This window comes from Crocodylus porosus, unplaced genomic scaffold (genome assembly GCF_001723895.1).
Source record: "Crocodylus porosus isolate Cpor-Errol unplaced genomic scaffold, CroPor_comp1, whole genome shotgun sequence".
NCBI lineage: Eukaryota > Metazoa > Chordata > Crocodylia > Crocodylidae > Crocodylus > Crocodylus porosus.
Genome location: NW_017728943.1, coordinates 99,000,162 through 99,016,775, shown reverse-complemented (window position 1 = coordinate 99,016,775; position 16,614 = coordinate 99,000,162). Strand labels below are relative to the sequence as shown.

General features: G+C 42.2%; 1 protein-coding gene across 1 annotated transcript in view; it reads right to left on the bottom strand.

The window, feature by feature from the left end:
- Positions 1 to 16,614, bottom strand: part of PCNX2 (pecanex homolog 2 (Drosophila)) — a 258,890-nt gene that overhangs the window by 160,600 nt on the left and 81,676 nt on the right. Inside the window, 3 exon segments of the mRNA XM_019549852.1 lie at positions 3,638 to 3,729; positions 6,411 to 6,521; positions 14,489 to 14,660. Coding sequence (XP_019405397.1) covers positions 3,638 to 3,729; positions 6,411 to 6,521; positions 14,489 to 14,660 — 375 coding nt within the window.

The following is a 16,614-nucleotide window of genomic DNA, read 5'->3' as shown; positions in this document are numbered from 1 at the left end:
GCTGATGTCTCACTCGGTGCAATTCTATCATCTCACAGAACAGACAGGTACCTATGAGCAACGAAGAAAGTTGCTAAGAGGCAAAAAGAATTGGAGGAATGACTTGAAAGGTATTACAAAGGAAAAGAAAAATTTCTGGTAGCCAGGTAAAAATCTCTAGTCTATAGATTGTAACATTTATGTTAGTCCCTAAGGGCCTTTGTACATGCCACAAAATTGGCCTTTAAAATGACTTAAATGCCCTTTTGCACCACTTTAATGGTGTGGCTGTTTACACTGTCAGCGGCATAATCAGCTTTAATGGTGTAGCTGTTTACACAGTCAACAGTGCATTGCATGTTAAATGACTTTGGAGCACAGCAAAATAAAACATATCTAAAGTGGTTTAGTTTGCTACCTTACAGCCGTGGAGGGAAGCACTAAGCCCTGTGCAGCTCAGAGGCTGTGCAGGCAGCGGCGGCAGCCTGTGCAAGCAGGTTCCACTGAAGAAAAAAAAGAAGTGTCAAGCCTGATCTTTTTTCTCCCTGGACTCTGTCTGCCTGCCTGCCTGAGCTGTGCAAGGGCCCAGTGTTTCCTTCTGCAGCTGCGGTGGCCCCCCAGGACTGCCTGGGACAGGTGCCTGTGGGCGGGTACTGCCGCCACAGCACAGGGAAGTACTGCTCCGCCACCACCGGCCCCTCCCCCCCAGCTCAGGGACTGCTTGGCCCGCCAGCAGCTCGCCTTGCTGCACCCCCTGCTACCAGAGGGGCAGGTAAGGACCCGAATCTTGTGTACATGGCATGGGGGTTTACTTTGGTTTAAATTGATGTGGGGTTTTTAAAAACCCACCACTTCAATTTAGGTAGAATTAAACCAAAGTAAACCCCTGTGAAATGTACAAGCAGGCTAAGGTGCCATGCTGCTCTGGCTGCTTCTGCCTGACTTCAAACTACCTTGGCTAATTACCTCTCTCCATTCCTTAAGCTGAGCAGTACTCCTCCTCTACATTCCCACAGAAGCCAATGACACTAATCATAGGTAAAGGTGACAGGAATCATTCCCTAGGTAGCTGGCTAAAGAGTTAAAAAAGATTGAGGAAGAAAGGAAGGTTAATGCAAGTGTTCCTTTCATGTGGTACAAAGAAGAGATATAGGAGAATTCTAATACCCAAGAGGACTAAGGTTATAAGATGAAGCAAGTGGAATCATCTTTACATGCTTTAAATTATCCTGTTTAAAAATGTCTTCAGGAGCCCAATACCATAAAAATTAAAATTAGGTGTAATTTCTATGTGAACAGAAAATCTGTACTTAATATGGCTAATTTACAGCAGATATCTTGTAAATCTTTCACAGCACTCTAGAACTCCAAGGTAAAATTATAAGCATATTTTTAAGCAGTTTGAAGTCTAATCCATGAGCAAGATCGCTTATCTACAAAGCCACCTGCATGTTGCAATTTACACTATTATGCTAAAAAAGAAAGATTTAGAAGTGGGAGAATTTTTAAGAGGCTTTTCCCTGATACTATTTACAAAATCTATTTTTAAACTCTCTACACTACTATCACCTCGCCTCTTCTGCCCTCAGATGCTGAACCCTCCTATTCCATAAGAGACCTGGCCTTTTCCCAGACACCTAAAATAATCTGCGTCCTCAAAAATGCCCTAACACTATTCCTTCTCTTTCCATCTCCTCATCTCTGTTTATTCCACTTGCTCCCTGGTTGACTCTCCAAACTTTCTCTCCTTTTGCACACAGACACATACTCCCAGGCAGCCCCACTCTCAGTTGTCAGTTGCTGACCCATTAATATAGTTGGAAACAAGAAGCCTTGGTATAATTCAGGGGTGCTCATCCTTTGGCCCATGGGACAAATCTGGCCCATGGAGCTATGACATCTGGCCCTTGTGACTCCCCATGAATTGAAAAATTTTGCAGTGGGGGAGTGGTGGGAATTAATACTGTTACCCCTTCCTCTCTGCCAAATTACCAAGCCCTGTACAGCTGATTGGGACTGAGCTGGCCCTGCCTTACTCCCACACAGGAGTAAGATTGGGCCTGGCCTAGCCTCGCCCTACTCTCACACCAAATCAGAGCCAGGCCACCCCCTTCCATCCCCCTCTCCAACCCCTCCCCCCCGTATGGCTGGATCATGGTTGGACTGACCCCACCCTATGGCCAGATGGGGGCCAAGCTGTTGCCACGTGGCTGGATCAGGGCTGGGCCCCACTTGCCCTGTGCATCAGTTCAGGTCCCTGCTGTACCTGCCTTGCATACTGGATTGGGTCCACAAGCTAGACTGAGTCTGCAGACAGACTTACCACCACCTATCCGGCCCATGGAGTGAAAAGTTTGGGCACTGCTGGTATAACTGTTACAGAAAAGGGGACAAAGTCACTCGAGGTCAGCATTTTAACTCAAGTCTGTGCTTTTTAACAGACTCTGTGTAAGTATCCCTAAAGTATTTTTATGACTTACTGGCATTTGCATCCATATGATGCTCCAGGAACCTATATTGTAGCCCACAAAGGGACAGTACGTAGAGTGGGACACCAAAGAAGCTGCCCCTTCTGGTGATGTCTGGTAGATGCTAAGAGTTGCCTGAGACACATTTCGCACCTTAATACATGTCTGAAGCTTCATTTCATAGATGCTTGACAAGAACAAAAATCAAATATTGAGACTGTAATATAATATTATTAAAAATAGAATGATAAAACTAACTTAAATTAATTTTTAATAAGAGGTAGCTTTATCACAAGTCTAGGAGGAAATCCTAGTCCCTTAATGGTCAATAGACATGTTTCTGTGGTCTTCAGTAGAGCCCGGATTTCATCCTATATTTTTCTGTTATTTTATTGCAACATACCATGTGTAGAAGACATTTAAAACTGACTGCAAACAATATTTTAGTAAAATATTTACAATGAAAACATTTAGACCAAACATAAAATGACAAAGCAGTTTAAATGGCCTATTTTGCTATGTATCATAATATATTAATATTATTATACAATTTTACATACATGCACATAAACATACACATATTATTATATATATCAGCATATCATCCTATATATCAATTCACTTCTCAGCTATGGACTTTGTCTGCCAAATTTCACTATGAAGCATGTGTTGGTGACTTAACAATAACCTCTTACCAAAAACACAGTGGACATACAGATACAGGTTAGTGGTAACCAGCTGTTAGTTATGACTAAGATTAATTTCTAGGACATATAACAAAGCTCAAACTTGGAGTAACTGTGCTGCATGCTGTTGTAATGGAAAATATATGTTCTTAGAAAATGCCAGCATAAACAGACATAACTTTCAAGGAAGTCAGAGTGCCTTGAGTACTCCATGCCAGGAGCTGCTTAGGTCCTTTTGCTTTGAAAAAGCAATTCAGTACTTTATATAGGTTGGCCATGCATAAGTGTTATGTTCAATCAATCAGGTTAATATTTATGCCAGTACTTCTAAGATGTTAAGATATTTCCATTTAGCTAACATGCAGTACCACGTGTTTAAGTTGGCTTGATAACAAGAATTGATAAAATGGCTCAAGAAGAATTTGGACTAATGCCAGTCACTAGACCAGAGAATGCCCTTCAGCATAGCAGGTCCATTCTACCACTGCAGTTATGTCTACTTACCTTCACTGCACTGAAGCAGAAAGTGGATAGTACAACCAGAACTGCAAAGCTTCGAGAAATACCATATAGTGCAGATACCAATCCAGCAGCAGCTGAAATACAAATATCAAAGTTTGTTACTTTCTAAATGCAAAGAGAAAATGTAACCTAAAGAAAAATCAAAGATGACTTACATGACCAGAATGTTATTCAGTAAGGTTAGATGTCAAATCTTAGCTGTATAAAGAAAACCTTTCCTGTCTGATCAGTCAAACTAATTCCTCAGAGATGAAAGGTAAAATCAGGGCCTCAATGGGTCAATGAGTGGTCACTAGGGTTGTGCAAACCTTCGGTTGCCGATTTGATTTGTTGGAGATTCAGCCCAATTTGGCAGCCAAATCTCCAAATCCAAATTGAATCAGGCAACCCTTTAATATCTCCAAATCAATTTGGAGTGATTCAGAGTGATTTGATGATTCAGACATAGACATCCGAATTGAATAAGTCCGAATCTGAATGGAATAAGGCCTGTTTCATACACTGTGGCAAGACACCTTTGGGTGCCTGCCACTTAGAGTCAGGCAGCTACCAGGTGCCTAATGGCAGCAGTCATTTTGAGAACAAGGGATACAAAGGCTGCAGTTTGATGCTGCCAGCCCAGGCAGAAACAATACCTGGCTGAGCTGCAGCAAGAACATCTTGAAGGTAAAAGCAGGAGGCTCTTGGTTCTGGGCATGACCTAAAACTGCACCCTGCTGGGGATGGGTGGCCTGGTGGGGCTTCTACTGGTGTGGGAGCTCCCAGGAAATGCCAGGCCAGTTACCTCCCCAGTGAAAAGTGGATGGGATGCCTTAACTCCAGCCCCCATCTTCGGGCGGGCTTTGGAGGCAGTTGTGGGTGTAGTGGGGCCAGGCATGGCAAGCAGAGTACCACCTGAGCCCAGCAGGATTGCGAAATCCTAGAGACCCCAGAGCAGGTAGCGTAGAGTTGTGGGACTAGTGGGGGACAGGTATGCTCATGTGTAGGTGCCTGAGCCCAGCAGGGAAGTTATATCTTGGAGACCCCAGAGGGGGTAGCGTGGGAAGCGTAGCTGTGTGGCCCACACAGAGTAGTGCTGAATGGGAGTAGGCCTGAAGGGCTGCGCATGAGGGAGACTGAGTAGGGCTGAATAGGGAGTAGGCCCAGACGGCAGTCCCAGGGGCATGTTGAGCAGGGCCAAACTGGGAGTAAGCCTGAAGGGCCATCCCCGTGAGTAGTTGATCATAAAGATGAGAAGGCCTTAGGGTAGGGCATGGTATAAAGGCCCTAGCAGGGATATAATAGTAACCCCATGTGTGGGGAAGAAGCCAAGGCATGGTTGTGGATGCTTCAAGCTGTAGTTTGGGCCAGAAGCCAAATTAATGGTGAGTCTTGGTTTTAGCAAGTCCTCCATTGCAAGGAGGCTGAGAGTGGAATGAAAGAAAGACCTAAAGGGCAAGCACAATGACCTACTGCTCCACAGAGGGAGGGAGAGTCCCTGTGAGACCCTGGAGCACCAGTCGTGGTGTAGGTTATGATTACATCATGTGGATGACATCTGCAAGGCATGGGATGCAGTGTAGGGCAGGTTTGGAGCTGCAGACAATGCCCCCTGGCATCAGGGTGGGGAATAGGCAACCTCCCACTTTATACCATCAGTTTATGGGAACAGCAAAGTTGTGGCAGGCAAGACTGGGCGGACTGCCCCAGAGAGACAGATGGGCAGGCTGGCATGAGACCTGGTCCTGAGCATGCACACTGTCACACACACCCCTAGTGGTCACTGGGCCCACGGTTTCACCTGAAAGATGACTTGTTCTTTATCCTGAATAGTGTCATGCAAAAATGTTCACCCCTGGTGTGTCCCTTTTTAATTTTTTAAAGAAGTAAAGAATGGAAGGTACTTTAAAATGCCTTCTATATAAATGCCTTATATTTCTGCACTCCATTACAGCATGCCTCTTAGGTTAAAGGACTTCTAATTATGCTACAGGTTTTTATACTGTGAAGATACCTTAGACCACTGTTTCTGAACTAAGGTACTGTAAGATCTTTTTAAGGGCATCATGCAATATTAACATTGTTAGGTATGATGCAAACACTTACACATGATTCACAAGATAAGCCCAGAGATTTCAAACCAGAATATATAGTAACAAAAACAGTCTGACCTGTCATGGGCTTTCTTAGTTCTTTGCAACAGAAGAATTGCTCTATTATTTTTCCATAGTCTGGTTATAAGTAAAAGCTAAAAGCTGGCATGTTCCACGGAAAGCCTTGAGTCTAATGTGGGGTGCCTTCAATCTAAAACTGGAGAACCTTTGCTCTAGACATTCATGTTGGTTGTAGCAAGCTTAAAATGTATTCTCCTGATTGAGCAACAGAGAAAAAGAAGGCAGGAAAGGGGAGAAAACTAACTAAGCACTCCCTTTCTCTTGTTGTTTTTTCTTTAGTTCTTATTGATTGTACTATGGTTGAAATAACCTAACAAAATTAGAAGCAACTACCATGTTTTTCTAACATATTTTCCTCAGTATGGACCAAGATGCGGGGTGGGGGGAAGAAGACTTATTTGGTAGCGTTAATGCACTTTTGCAATGGTGGTGGTTTGCAGTCTACAGTTAGAGAGCCTATACTTTCAGAGAAACATCTGGTCCAGGAAACTATGATACCACTGTGTCATTGCCAACTCAAGCATGGATGGGCTTAAAAATGTACTGCCAAACAGATTAATCTAAGGCATGAAACAATGAGCTCTTGATAACATGCTACTTACCTGAACCACCAAAAAGCAACATGTCTATTTGTTCCAAGACATATATACAAAAAGTGTTGATTTGAGGAAATAGGCCAAGAAGAGAAATTGCAGGGAAGCAATACAAAAACACTGAAATAAAATAGATAGATGTTAGTGTATCTGAGTATCACAAAAACTGGATGTTTGTATTCATATAGAAAACTGAGAGAAGCTGCATCATGCTGCAATAATTAACCTTTCCATTATGTTTCAATGGATTTCTAGTGAGTGGATTTTAATATTGGAAATCATGATTATCTTTTAGAGACATTTTATTATTTAAAGATTATTTTTATTCAATGTTTCTTTAACAGCAATAATAGGCAACATTATAAGGCATTCACACAATGCTATTTAAAAATTTTACAAACATTATTTCTCACAACAGGCCTGTGATGTAAATATTATCCCCCTGTTTTACATATAGTTAAAGCAATATACATAGTTTAAAGTTCACTTCAACGCTGAACACTGACTGGCAGAATAAATGGTTTTGTGCATTCTGCACTAGCCATTTCTCAGTATCAAATCTGCTCAGTTTGAATTAAAGCATAAAGCTAACCTGGGGTTCTGCCAAGTGAATTTGAAATGGGTCAGTCAGACTGAATTCTGACAGTGCATTTTGCCTGACAGTCACTAAAGACTCTGCAACTGGAAGATAGCTGCTGGTGATGCCAGTGATAACAGTATCCATCTCACTCTCACATAACTGCCTTGACCCTGGAAGACCAATGTGAATAAATTTTTAAAAATGCAACAAAGTAAGCAGATATATAAAGCGTGCATCTACACGTTGTCCCATGTCACCGCAGCAATGTGCTATATCGCTGTACAACGCACTACAGTGATGTAGCAATCACATAAATCTACACATGATCCACTGCTACATCACCATAGCTCCCCCATTTTAGCATGCCTCAACAGCAAAGTAGTGGTGAAAACTAACTGTGTGCTGTGTGCAGTATAGTAAAGGTGGTTACTGTGCCGTGCTTTAGTACTTCCAGAAGGGCGACGTGTAGATGGCAAGCTTTATCTACTGAGTAAAGGGCCATGTTAACTGTGCCGTGTTATTACTGCACCATATTGTTACTGTGCTGTGCTTTTGGAAGTACTAAAGCACAGCGCAGTAACAACATGGCGCAGTAAACATGGGCCTTCACTCAGTAAATAAAGCTTGCCTTTGGGCACATCTACATATTGCCGTATGGTAACGTTACTGCGCCATGCTTACTAAAGCACTTCCAAAAAAGTACTAAAGCATGGCGCAGTAACAACGTCACAATAGGGCAACATGTAGATGCTCCCAAAGGCAAGCTTTATCTACTGAGTAAAGGGTCATGTTTACATAGCATTTCTTCAGCATGGAAACCTCTAAGAAGCCAGGATTAACACTCAGGTATTTGGACTTCCAGTGTCATACCTTCAACATCTTCACCTTTCTGAGGGCTCACTCTCTTGATCCAGGAAAGCATTTGAGCAGAGGCTTGATTTTAAGCAGATGTTTAGTCCTACTAACTTGAAAGGGTTTATGCATATGGTCAAAGAAAAATATGTGCTTAAATGCTTTGCTGGATTGGTGCCAGAATGCTCTTCACCAGGCACTATCATGCCCTGTGTAGGCAATACTACTTGAATGAGTGGAAATAATCACTGATATGGGGAACCTAGAACCAGATAAATTGAAGAAGGTGACAGTAAGTTGAGAGGTGCAAGAGCTTAAGACTGCCACCAAACAAACCAAGTGAGAGGGAAAGAACCGAAATACAAATGAGATGAGCAAACAACTTTTGAAGAGAGACATTCATGGTAAGACCTGTGAAAATGGAAGCAATGCTTTTTTATGAAAGGACAGCCTTTGAACTACTGCCAATACTGCTTCAAATTGAAGCTGCATCAAAAAGAGGTAAAGGAAAACCTGATCCAGTCTCTGTCAATAGTCAAAGAGAAAGCAAACAAACACTTATTATGTTAACAGGATCACTGAGAGACTGGAAAATTGCTTCCCAAAGTACACGCCCCATTTCTCATAGAAAAATATTCTGCTGTTTCTCATGATTTTCCTTGTACACAAATGTGTACTTGTTAGTTACACCTGCTAGGCTGCCATTTTTTTCCTTATTTGGCCTGTTAATAAATGAAACAATCTACTGATCTTCTCTTTTTTTTCCAGGATGACTTTTAAAATGTTACCAGTCATCTTTGTTTCCTTTGTTAAATGTTAATTATATCATTTTGCTTATAACTGCCTGTGTTAATGCATCTTGGGTTAAAATAAAACAGTAATACACTGGTGTTAACTCTGACTGAATTCATCTTCACCCTGTTCTATCATAATTTTGTGAATCTTGCAGAAGTAGTCAAACATAAGAGGAAAAGGACAAGCTACAGTATCAGACAGAAAGAATGGAAGTGTCTGAATACTGGCACAATAGGTCAGACCCAATTAAATGAAAACCTAAGTTCATATTTATGTCATGCATATCATGATCATCCACCACTGACAAATTAGATACATAAAAAAGCATAGAGAAATACTGCATTCTCCATCTCTTGCTTGTAGATGGTACTAATAGCTCTTCTTCCTTACCTTTTCCTTTCTCCTTTTGGCCATCCAATCTATCTATTCCAAACTATTCTTGGATTGCTACTTAGGAGAGACATGGCAAGTAAGCTGCTTTAGGGATTATCCTGAATCCTCCATTTGATCCCAGAGATTTTTAGTCCCCCAGTGCCTTGAAATTTAGGAGAGTGTTACAAAAGCTTGGCACTAAAGTAATGAGAGATCCTCACTTTGAGGCAAGGGACTCACTACATAGCTAGCCTGATGTTACTATTCGCTTGGTATCTGAATTATTGCATTAATATGACTCAAGAACAGCCTGTACAACAGGAGGGGGAAAAATGAAAAGAACAGGAAGCAGAACTCACTGCCAGTGTGTCAGAAGAGTGTGTGTGTTAATAAATGGATGCACATGTGAGAGGGAATGAGGATGGTTGGCTGTCCAAGGCCAAGTTCCATTCGTGCCCTGCTTGACATTTCCTGATGCATGGTAATCTTACCCAGCACCAGAGAGTATCCTAGAGAAAGGAAACTTAAAAAGCCATTGTATTTAAAGGAACTGAATTTAGGAATCATCTGGTTTTCCTGGGGAAGAGAAGAGCGTTAAAAGAAGCTGATTAAATAGTTAAAGTTGTATTAAGAATCCCAGACAGCATATGCGTGCCTTCTTATTTAAGCCCTGTGTAGAAAAGCAACACTACAACTGGCTCCCTCCAAGGGAATAATAGCTGAGCTATTTGGGAGGAAGGTGTTAGTTTTGACTTAAAAGATCTTAGCTGTTTGATACTGCTGCAACTGATTTGGGTTTGTTTCACATCCTTGAAATAAATCTCATTGTTCTTTGTACAACATCAGAATGACCAGCTTCTTAGTCAGACTTCCAAGAAGAACAATTTTTGTTTTGTTTTTTTATCTGTTCATTATTGTTTCATAGATACCTGGAACAACACAATACTGTGGAAAAATGTTAGCTTCCTTTCACCATGACTTTACACACACAAGTTTATACAAGTCTAAAATATATAAATATATTACAGTTGAGATAGGATACTCTGCCTCTCCTTTCAGGTAACGCATAACTAGGAAGAGCATTTATAAGGAATTAACATTATGGGTAAAATCTTAGCTCCACTGCAGATGGAATGGAGCAAACCACCCATCTTTGATAGGGCCAAGGTTTCATCTCCCATATTTAGCATAATTGAGAATACACAAAATGCAAGCACTTTAATATCTTCACCATCTAAGAGAACTATTTATATCCAGGTAGCTACATTCATCTGGAAGCACAATATGTGACTGGATATGAGACGTAAGCCTTTACGTCCAACATTTTTTGTTTGGTGAGAGAAGTGATGTTTCCGCTACTTAATGGGAAAGACAAAAAGTTCACCATAATATTAATATTATTGTCTGAGAGCAACAAGAGGCTATCTAATTTCCTTGGCTGTTAAGAAGTATTGCAAAGCAGTTGTTGCTGCAATGAAGGGGGATTGTATTATAAAAGAAGAAAAATGCTAGATGGAACGGTAGGTGCTAAGTCAACGTTCCACATTCTCACACCAGAAAGCCCCTGGCTCATAAATTCAAAGAAGTGAAAGATTTTGGTCAGACTGCTGATCCAGGCTGGAGGCTCCGATCTCTGCTCAAATAGGTAGCACTGTAAGTCTACTTGTTCTACAAGGTAAAAATGGGTGGAAAGCCTCTGCCAGTTGGTGACTTCCATTTTTTCAAAAAAAGCTAAATGGCAATATGAGTTTGTAGTCCCCCTCCTCCCTGTTTTTAGTCCACTTCAAAAATTCTGTTCCACGATCTCTTTGAGGCCAGCCAAAATTAACACATTTATAGCGTCACTTATCCTATAGTGGTTGCTATAGTTTTTCCATTTATCTTTATCCCAGGAGTCATTTAGGATTCTTGTTGAATTATTTATCAGCATTTTTACTGTTCACCTTTGACAGGCAGCTAGAATAAAATGTAAGAAGAAACTGTAATGAGAGCAAGGGAAACTAATGAAAGAAGCTAATGAAAATAAGTGATGCAGGTCTTCATTATTCCCTAGTTTGAGAGGAGGAGAAACAAGAGCCAAAGAGCACATATAAAAAGCTGCATATTATTCTAAAAACAGAACTTTTGTAGGAGGTGATGACCAGACTTTAAGCGCAGCTATAGCAATCACAGATAGATAAGGCCAATTAAGTCATCTGCTCTGTAACGAAGTTCCTTCATCCAATACTTCTTTTTTTTCTGGTTTTAAACGTCCTAAATAATTAGGCTTCTGCCACTTTTTTGGGGAGACTATTACACAACAAGCATAGTTCACTCTTAGGCATGAATGACTCGTGCCTCTTGAGACTGGAGGGGCACTATGGCAGTGAGCGGGGACCGCCTGCAGCCAGCAGTGTTGGCGGGGGTGAGCGGGAACCGCCCACAGATGCCGGTGGCGGTACTGGAGGGTGAGGGTGGCAAGCAGTGATAGCCTGCAGATGCCACTGGCCATGTCAGCAGTGAGGGAAGGGGAAAGCAGGTGGCGAGCAGATACCGCCCATGGGAGCCAGCAGTGGCTCCAGTGGCGGCCAGTCTCAGTCAGGGCACGTGCCTCTCCATGCACCCCACCACATCACCTGTGCTTTTAGGTAGTTTTAATCCTAACCTACATTTTACCTTTCAGTTTTATCCCATTATTCCTTGTGCTTCTCCAAATCACTCTAGTCAGACCTGTACTTACATCCTTCATTATACAGGACAATTGTTACCATGTTTCCTCCTAAGTCATTGCTTTTACATAACCCAGACTCATGGCATACAATTACATTTATTGAGTTTCCTAATAATTTTTTCAGCTTTTGTCTCAACTATCACCAACCAGTAAATAATTTACCAGTAAAGAAGTGCCCAGGCAGAACTCAGAATTCTAGGCGTGACTGCCCCAGAGCAGTGCAGAGAAAAACTCCTGGTGATCTGTCATGAGATACTTGTATATAAAGCTATTTTAGGGCTTGTATACACAAGAAAGTGGACTGCAATAGCAACTGCATAAAAGCTACTCTGCATTATTTGCTGAAATGAAAAGTTTTGAGTTAAACTCTTATGCTAAGCACAGACAGTCAAAAAGCCTGAAAAGGAATCAATTCAATCTTTGCAGATTTCTCTAAGCTCCAAATATTGAACCCATAAACTGAACTCGCATTCAGTTTTCAGTCGGGAAAGGCAGCTACCTCCCACATGTGGAGGCAGGTTGAACACAGGGGAGGGGGTGGGCAGCTGGGAAGACCTGGGTTTCTGGGCAAAGCTGGACCTGGGAGGGCGGGGCACAGAGGGTTCTGTTCCCCCTTCCCCAGCCCTGCCCTACTGGCCTAACAGGCATAGGTAGGATGCAGAGCTTTTGTTGCCTGAGCTCTGTGACAGCCTGGGGCAGGGCAAGCCCATCTTGGCTGAAGCAGACAGATCAGCCAAAGCTAATTTATCTGCCCTGTGAGGGGGCTGTGGGGGAGTACAAGGCATCCTGGGATGCTGGGAGACTGAGACCTAACTTGAACTGGGAAGGGATTTGAGACAGAAGTTCAATAGAGAAGTTTAACCTAAATCAGTTAAATCTGATACTACATTCATCCAGGTCCATCTTAAACCAGGTTCAGCCATTTTGAAACCAGCCTATGTGCACTGAACTTCTGTTCTGTTACAGGTTTAAACCAGTTTCCAATCACTTATACCAGTTTGTGTGTAATTTCTGTCCATTGCCTTAATATGCAGACTAAGAATGTTCATGTGTGTAGTTAGTGCAAGATAGCTTATGCCATGTGTGCTCAGTTTCCTGTGCCACTCTACACCAGCTTGTAAGCTTAAAGCCCTGCCATGTAGCAGGCATTGTACTGTGTGGTAGGTACCCTACCACATGTTCAATATAAGGCACAATGGAAACCAACTGCAAAAATCTTCAGTGTTTAATGTGGTATATTTTTATGGCTGTAGCAGGCATGGGTCCCAAACCTTATTACAGTCCACGCATGCCAGCTGGACCAGAGCTCACCTGAAGACTTACCAGGAGAACAGGGTGTTTCAGCATGGGCTCTGAAGATGCACTGTCAGCTGTCCATATGCTGGCAGGGACTGGAGGGGCTAATGCAGGCAGCAGGCAACCACATGCGGCAGGAGCTGGCTCCCTATGGCTCCTGGGAGTTCCACCGGAGGCTCAAAGGGGCAGCTGGCACACTTTCTCATCCACAGAGAGAGGAAGGCATGGAAAGTTCAAGTACCAAGCAAGCCACATGGAGACATGAAGCCAGAGTAAGGAACAGAACTGGAGCCAGAGCCAGAGCCAGAGCTGAACCTGAAGTTGGAGCCAGAGTGGAGCTGGAGCCAGAACTGGAGTTAGATCCAGAGCCAAGGCCAGAACTGGAGCCAGGGATGAGAAGTCCCACTGCCAAGTTGCAGCTGGAGGGACTAGATGGAACCAGTGATTGAGGAGACTGATGGAGATGTGGTAAGCTTTCCCCAAAGATAGGTGAGCACACTGATAAACCAGCAGGATATAAAATCATTAATTGATAAAGTTAAGAGGATCATTGCTTGAGTTAAGGTGGAAATGGACTATTAAGCATTGAATTACAAGGATCATTGATTAAGTTAATGAGCTGGCAAGCTATGGACTAAACAATAAGGGGTAAGGATGATAATTGATTGAGTTAATAAACCAATACACAATAGACGGTTAATTGAGGAATTACAGGCTTTATAAATTAAAATCGATAAGTCGGGGGATCCATAAATTAGTGAATAGGCATCTTAACCTTAGGTATGTTGGAGGCCAAGAGTTACTAACGATAAGTAGACTTAGGAACTGAGAGAACAGGCCCAAGGATGCAGTGTAAAGGTGGATGTGACAAGACCTTAACCACAGTCCAACAGCAAGTGGCAAGGTGCAGGGTGTAGGGGAGGACAAGCCCTGTGAAGAAAATCTCTGCCCTCAAGTCATACTGCTGACTGGATAATACTTCACCTCGCTTTTCTCTTTTCTACTATTAAAAACATCAAGGTGTGGCAGATGAGTGGGAAGTGATCTAGAAACAGAGCTGCAAGTGAGTGAGACGTCCCTGGATGCACCCACTTACAGGCTGTTTTCTCTTTTCTTGGCAGAGTTACTATTTATGATGAGACTAACAAATGAATCGGGTCATAAATGTAACATCTACTGGAGCCATAGGTACATTATTTATGAAGATGAACTGAATTTCACAACTGGTGTTCATTTCTAATATCATTCTAAACTTGTTAGCTTCCTGCAGAGAATACTAACATAATCCTTATTTCACTAGGACTGTTTTAGGCTAAGGGAATGACCCCACCATACCTGTGTACTAAGTCATTCTGGTTCTTTGTACAGATTTGACTTCAAGGCCCAAAGGCACTCCTCCATTATGTTCATTTGATTGTAAACATAAGAAAATGCAGGCTTCCCAATTTCATTTTTAGTGTCTCAGGCAAAGTATTGACTCACCTATTATATGGTCTCTGGCTGTTCGGAGAGATCCAGGTGAAAAGAGCTGCAAGCCGTACACTGTGTATATTGAAGGATTTTTATCTTTTGATCCACCATCTAGCAGCAAAATAAGGCCACACAATATACAAAAATACACAGGTCTGCTGTATGTTATGATTTGATTGTGTCCCTGAAAAAAAGGAGCAAACAAAATCTTTCTTAATGTTGCTTTTTGTCCTTCTATTTATGATCATGACCCTGTCTACAGTCTGTATAAAACTGGGAGATGGAATGAGGGTCCAGCAGCAAAGATTTTATGAACTATTCCTCCTAATTAGCAATAAAATGCTGCAAGCTATTTTATCAACCTCAAAGTAGATTTTTAAAAGGCACAAAGGGCAGTTACAAACTTCGGTACCCTTTATGCCTGTAAGCATCTAACTCTTCCATACCTTTCCAAAATGATATAGTAATTCTATAATAGCTACTATCATACACAGAAAAAATGTATATGTAGCTGAATCATGCCATAATGAGCTTAGCATTTACATTTTTATTTAATTTTAATCACTGTCTACTTGCATATCCTGACCTTTTAACTTAGCATTTATGAAAAGAACACTAAAGTTACAGTTTTTAAATTATATTTTGTTATGGTACCAGTCCTCAAACTGCTTTGGTTTGGGAAACCTTTTGTAAGTCTGTTACTCTTCTGTGTATCCCCCTGATTCTGTTATGGATAATAGAAAAGGAACCTATAACCTATAGTTCTTTTAACCATAATGTAACCCCTCAAGCTACTTAAGAGGGACTGTAGTTGTTCTTCATTTTTTCTTTTTATTTGCTCTTCTATTTATATTTCCTCTTTCCCTTCTTATGCTTTCCCATTCTTTCCTTGTGTGTACTATCTAAAAGTAAGCTGCATCTATGCAGGGTAATGTATATCCCAGATGGAGAAACACGGTGTTAAGGTAATGTAGTTATTGTCAAAAACAAAGTTTGATAGCTCATGCATCTACTGCTTCAGTCTTTCTACTTTAGAAAGTTAGGTTCAGCTAGAACAGGGCACTTTTTATTAATGATCATAAAGAAAATTATTTTTGAGGATCCTAATTCAGATACCATTGCTAAACAGGTGGTCACATTACATAAAATTAATACACAGTTTGAACAAATGCACAAGAATGACCCTTGGGCCACCATCCCCAAACCAAAGAATAATAAATGTGCAAGAAAATATTAACCTTTAAAAAGGGATATGGCTGAATTCAAATATGGCTCTTAACTGGTAAGAGGTGAAAGGCGGTAGGTGAGCTGTCGCTGATCAGGTTCACCTCACTGCAAAGTCCTAGCTACCTCTTTTTTAGAGTAGTCCAATTCACAAACAGATGGTCAGAGCAGAAACCCACTCAAAATAGAACTGCATATTTTCACCTTATTTCATGAACATACATGAGAAGCAGGAATCTTCTTGTAATTCGCAGGCTGCTACCACCTCTAGTCTAAGTAGCAAACAGAGGTATCCACAGTAAGTGTTGTTAGATTCATAGATGCTAGGGTCATAGTTTCATAGTTGGTAGGGTCAGAAGGGACCTGAGCAGATCATCAAGTCTGACCTCCTGCCATGGGCAGGAAAGAGTACTGGGGTCAAACAACCCTGGCAAGGTGTTCATCCAGCCTCCTTTTAAAGACCCCCAGAGTAGGAGCCAGCACCACTTCTTTTGGAAGTTGGTTCCAGATCCTAGCTGCCTTGACCGGGAAGTCACGCCTCCTGATGTCTAGTATGAATCTACCGTCTGCCAGCTTGTGACCGCTTTCTTGTCACTCCTGGTAGTGCTCGGGGAAACTGGGACTCCCTCACTGCCTGCTGGTCCGCTCTGACTAGTTTGTAAATGGCCACTAGATCCCCCCTCAGCCTTCTCTTGTGGAGGCTGAACAGGTTCAGGTCCCGTAGCCTCTCCTCATAGGGTCTGCCCTGCTGCCCCCAGAACTGGACGCAGTACTCCAGCTGCGGCCTGACCAGTGCCGCATAGAGGGGGAGGATCACCTCCTTGGACCTGCCGGAGATGCATCTGTGGATGCATGACAAGGTACAGTTGGCCTTCCTGACTGCAACCCCACACTGTCGGCCCATGTTCATTTTG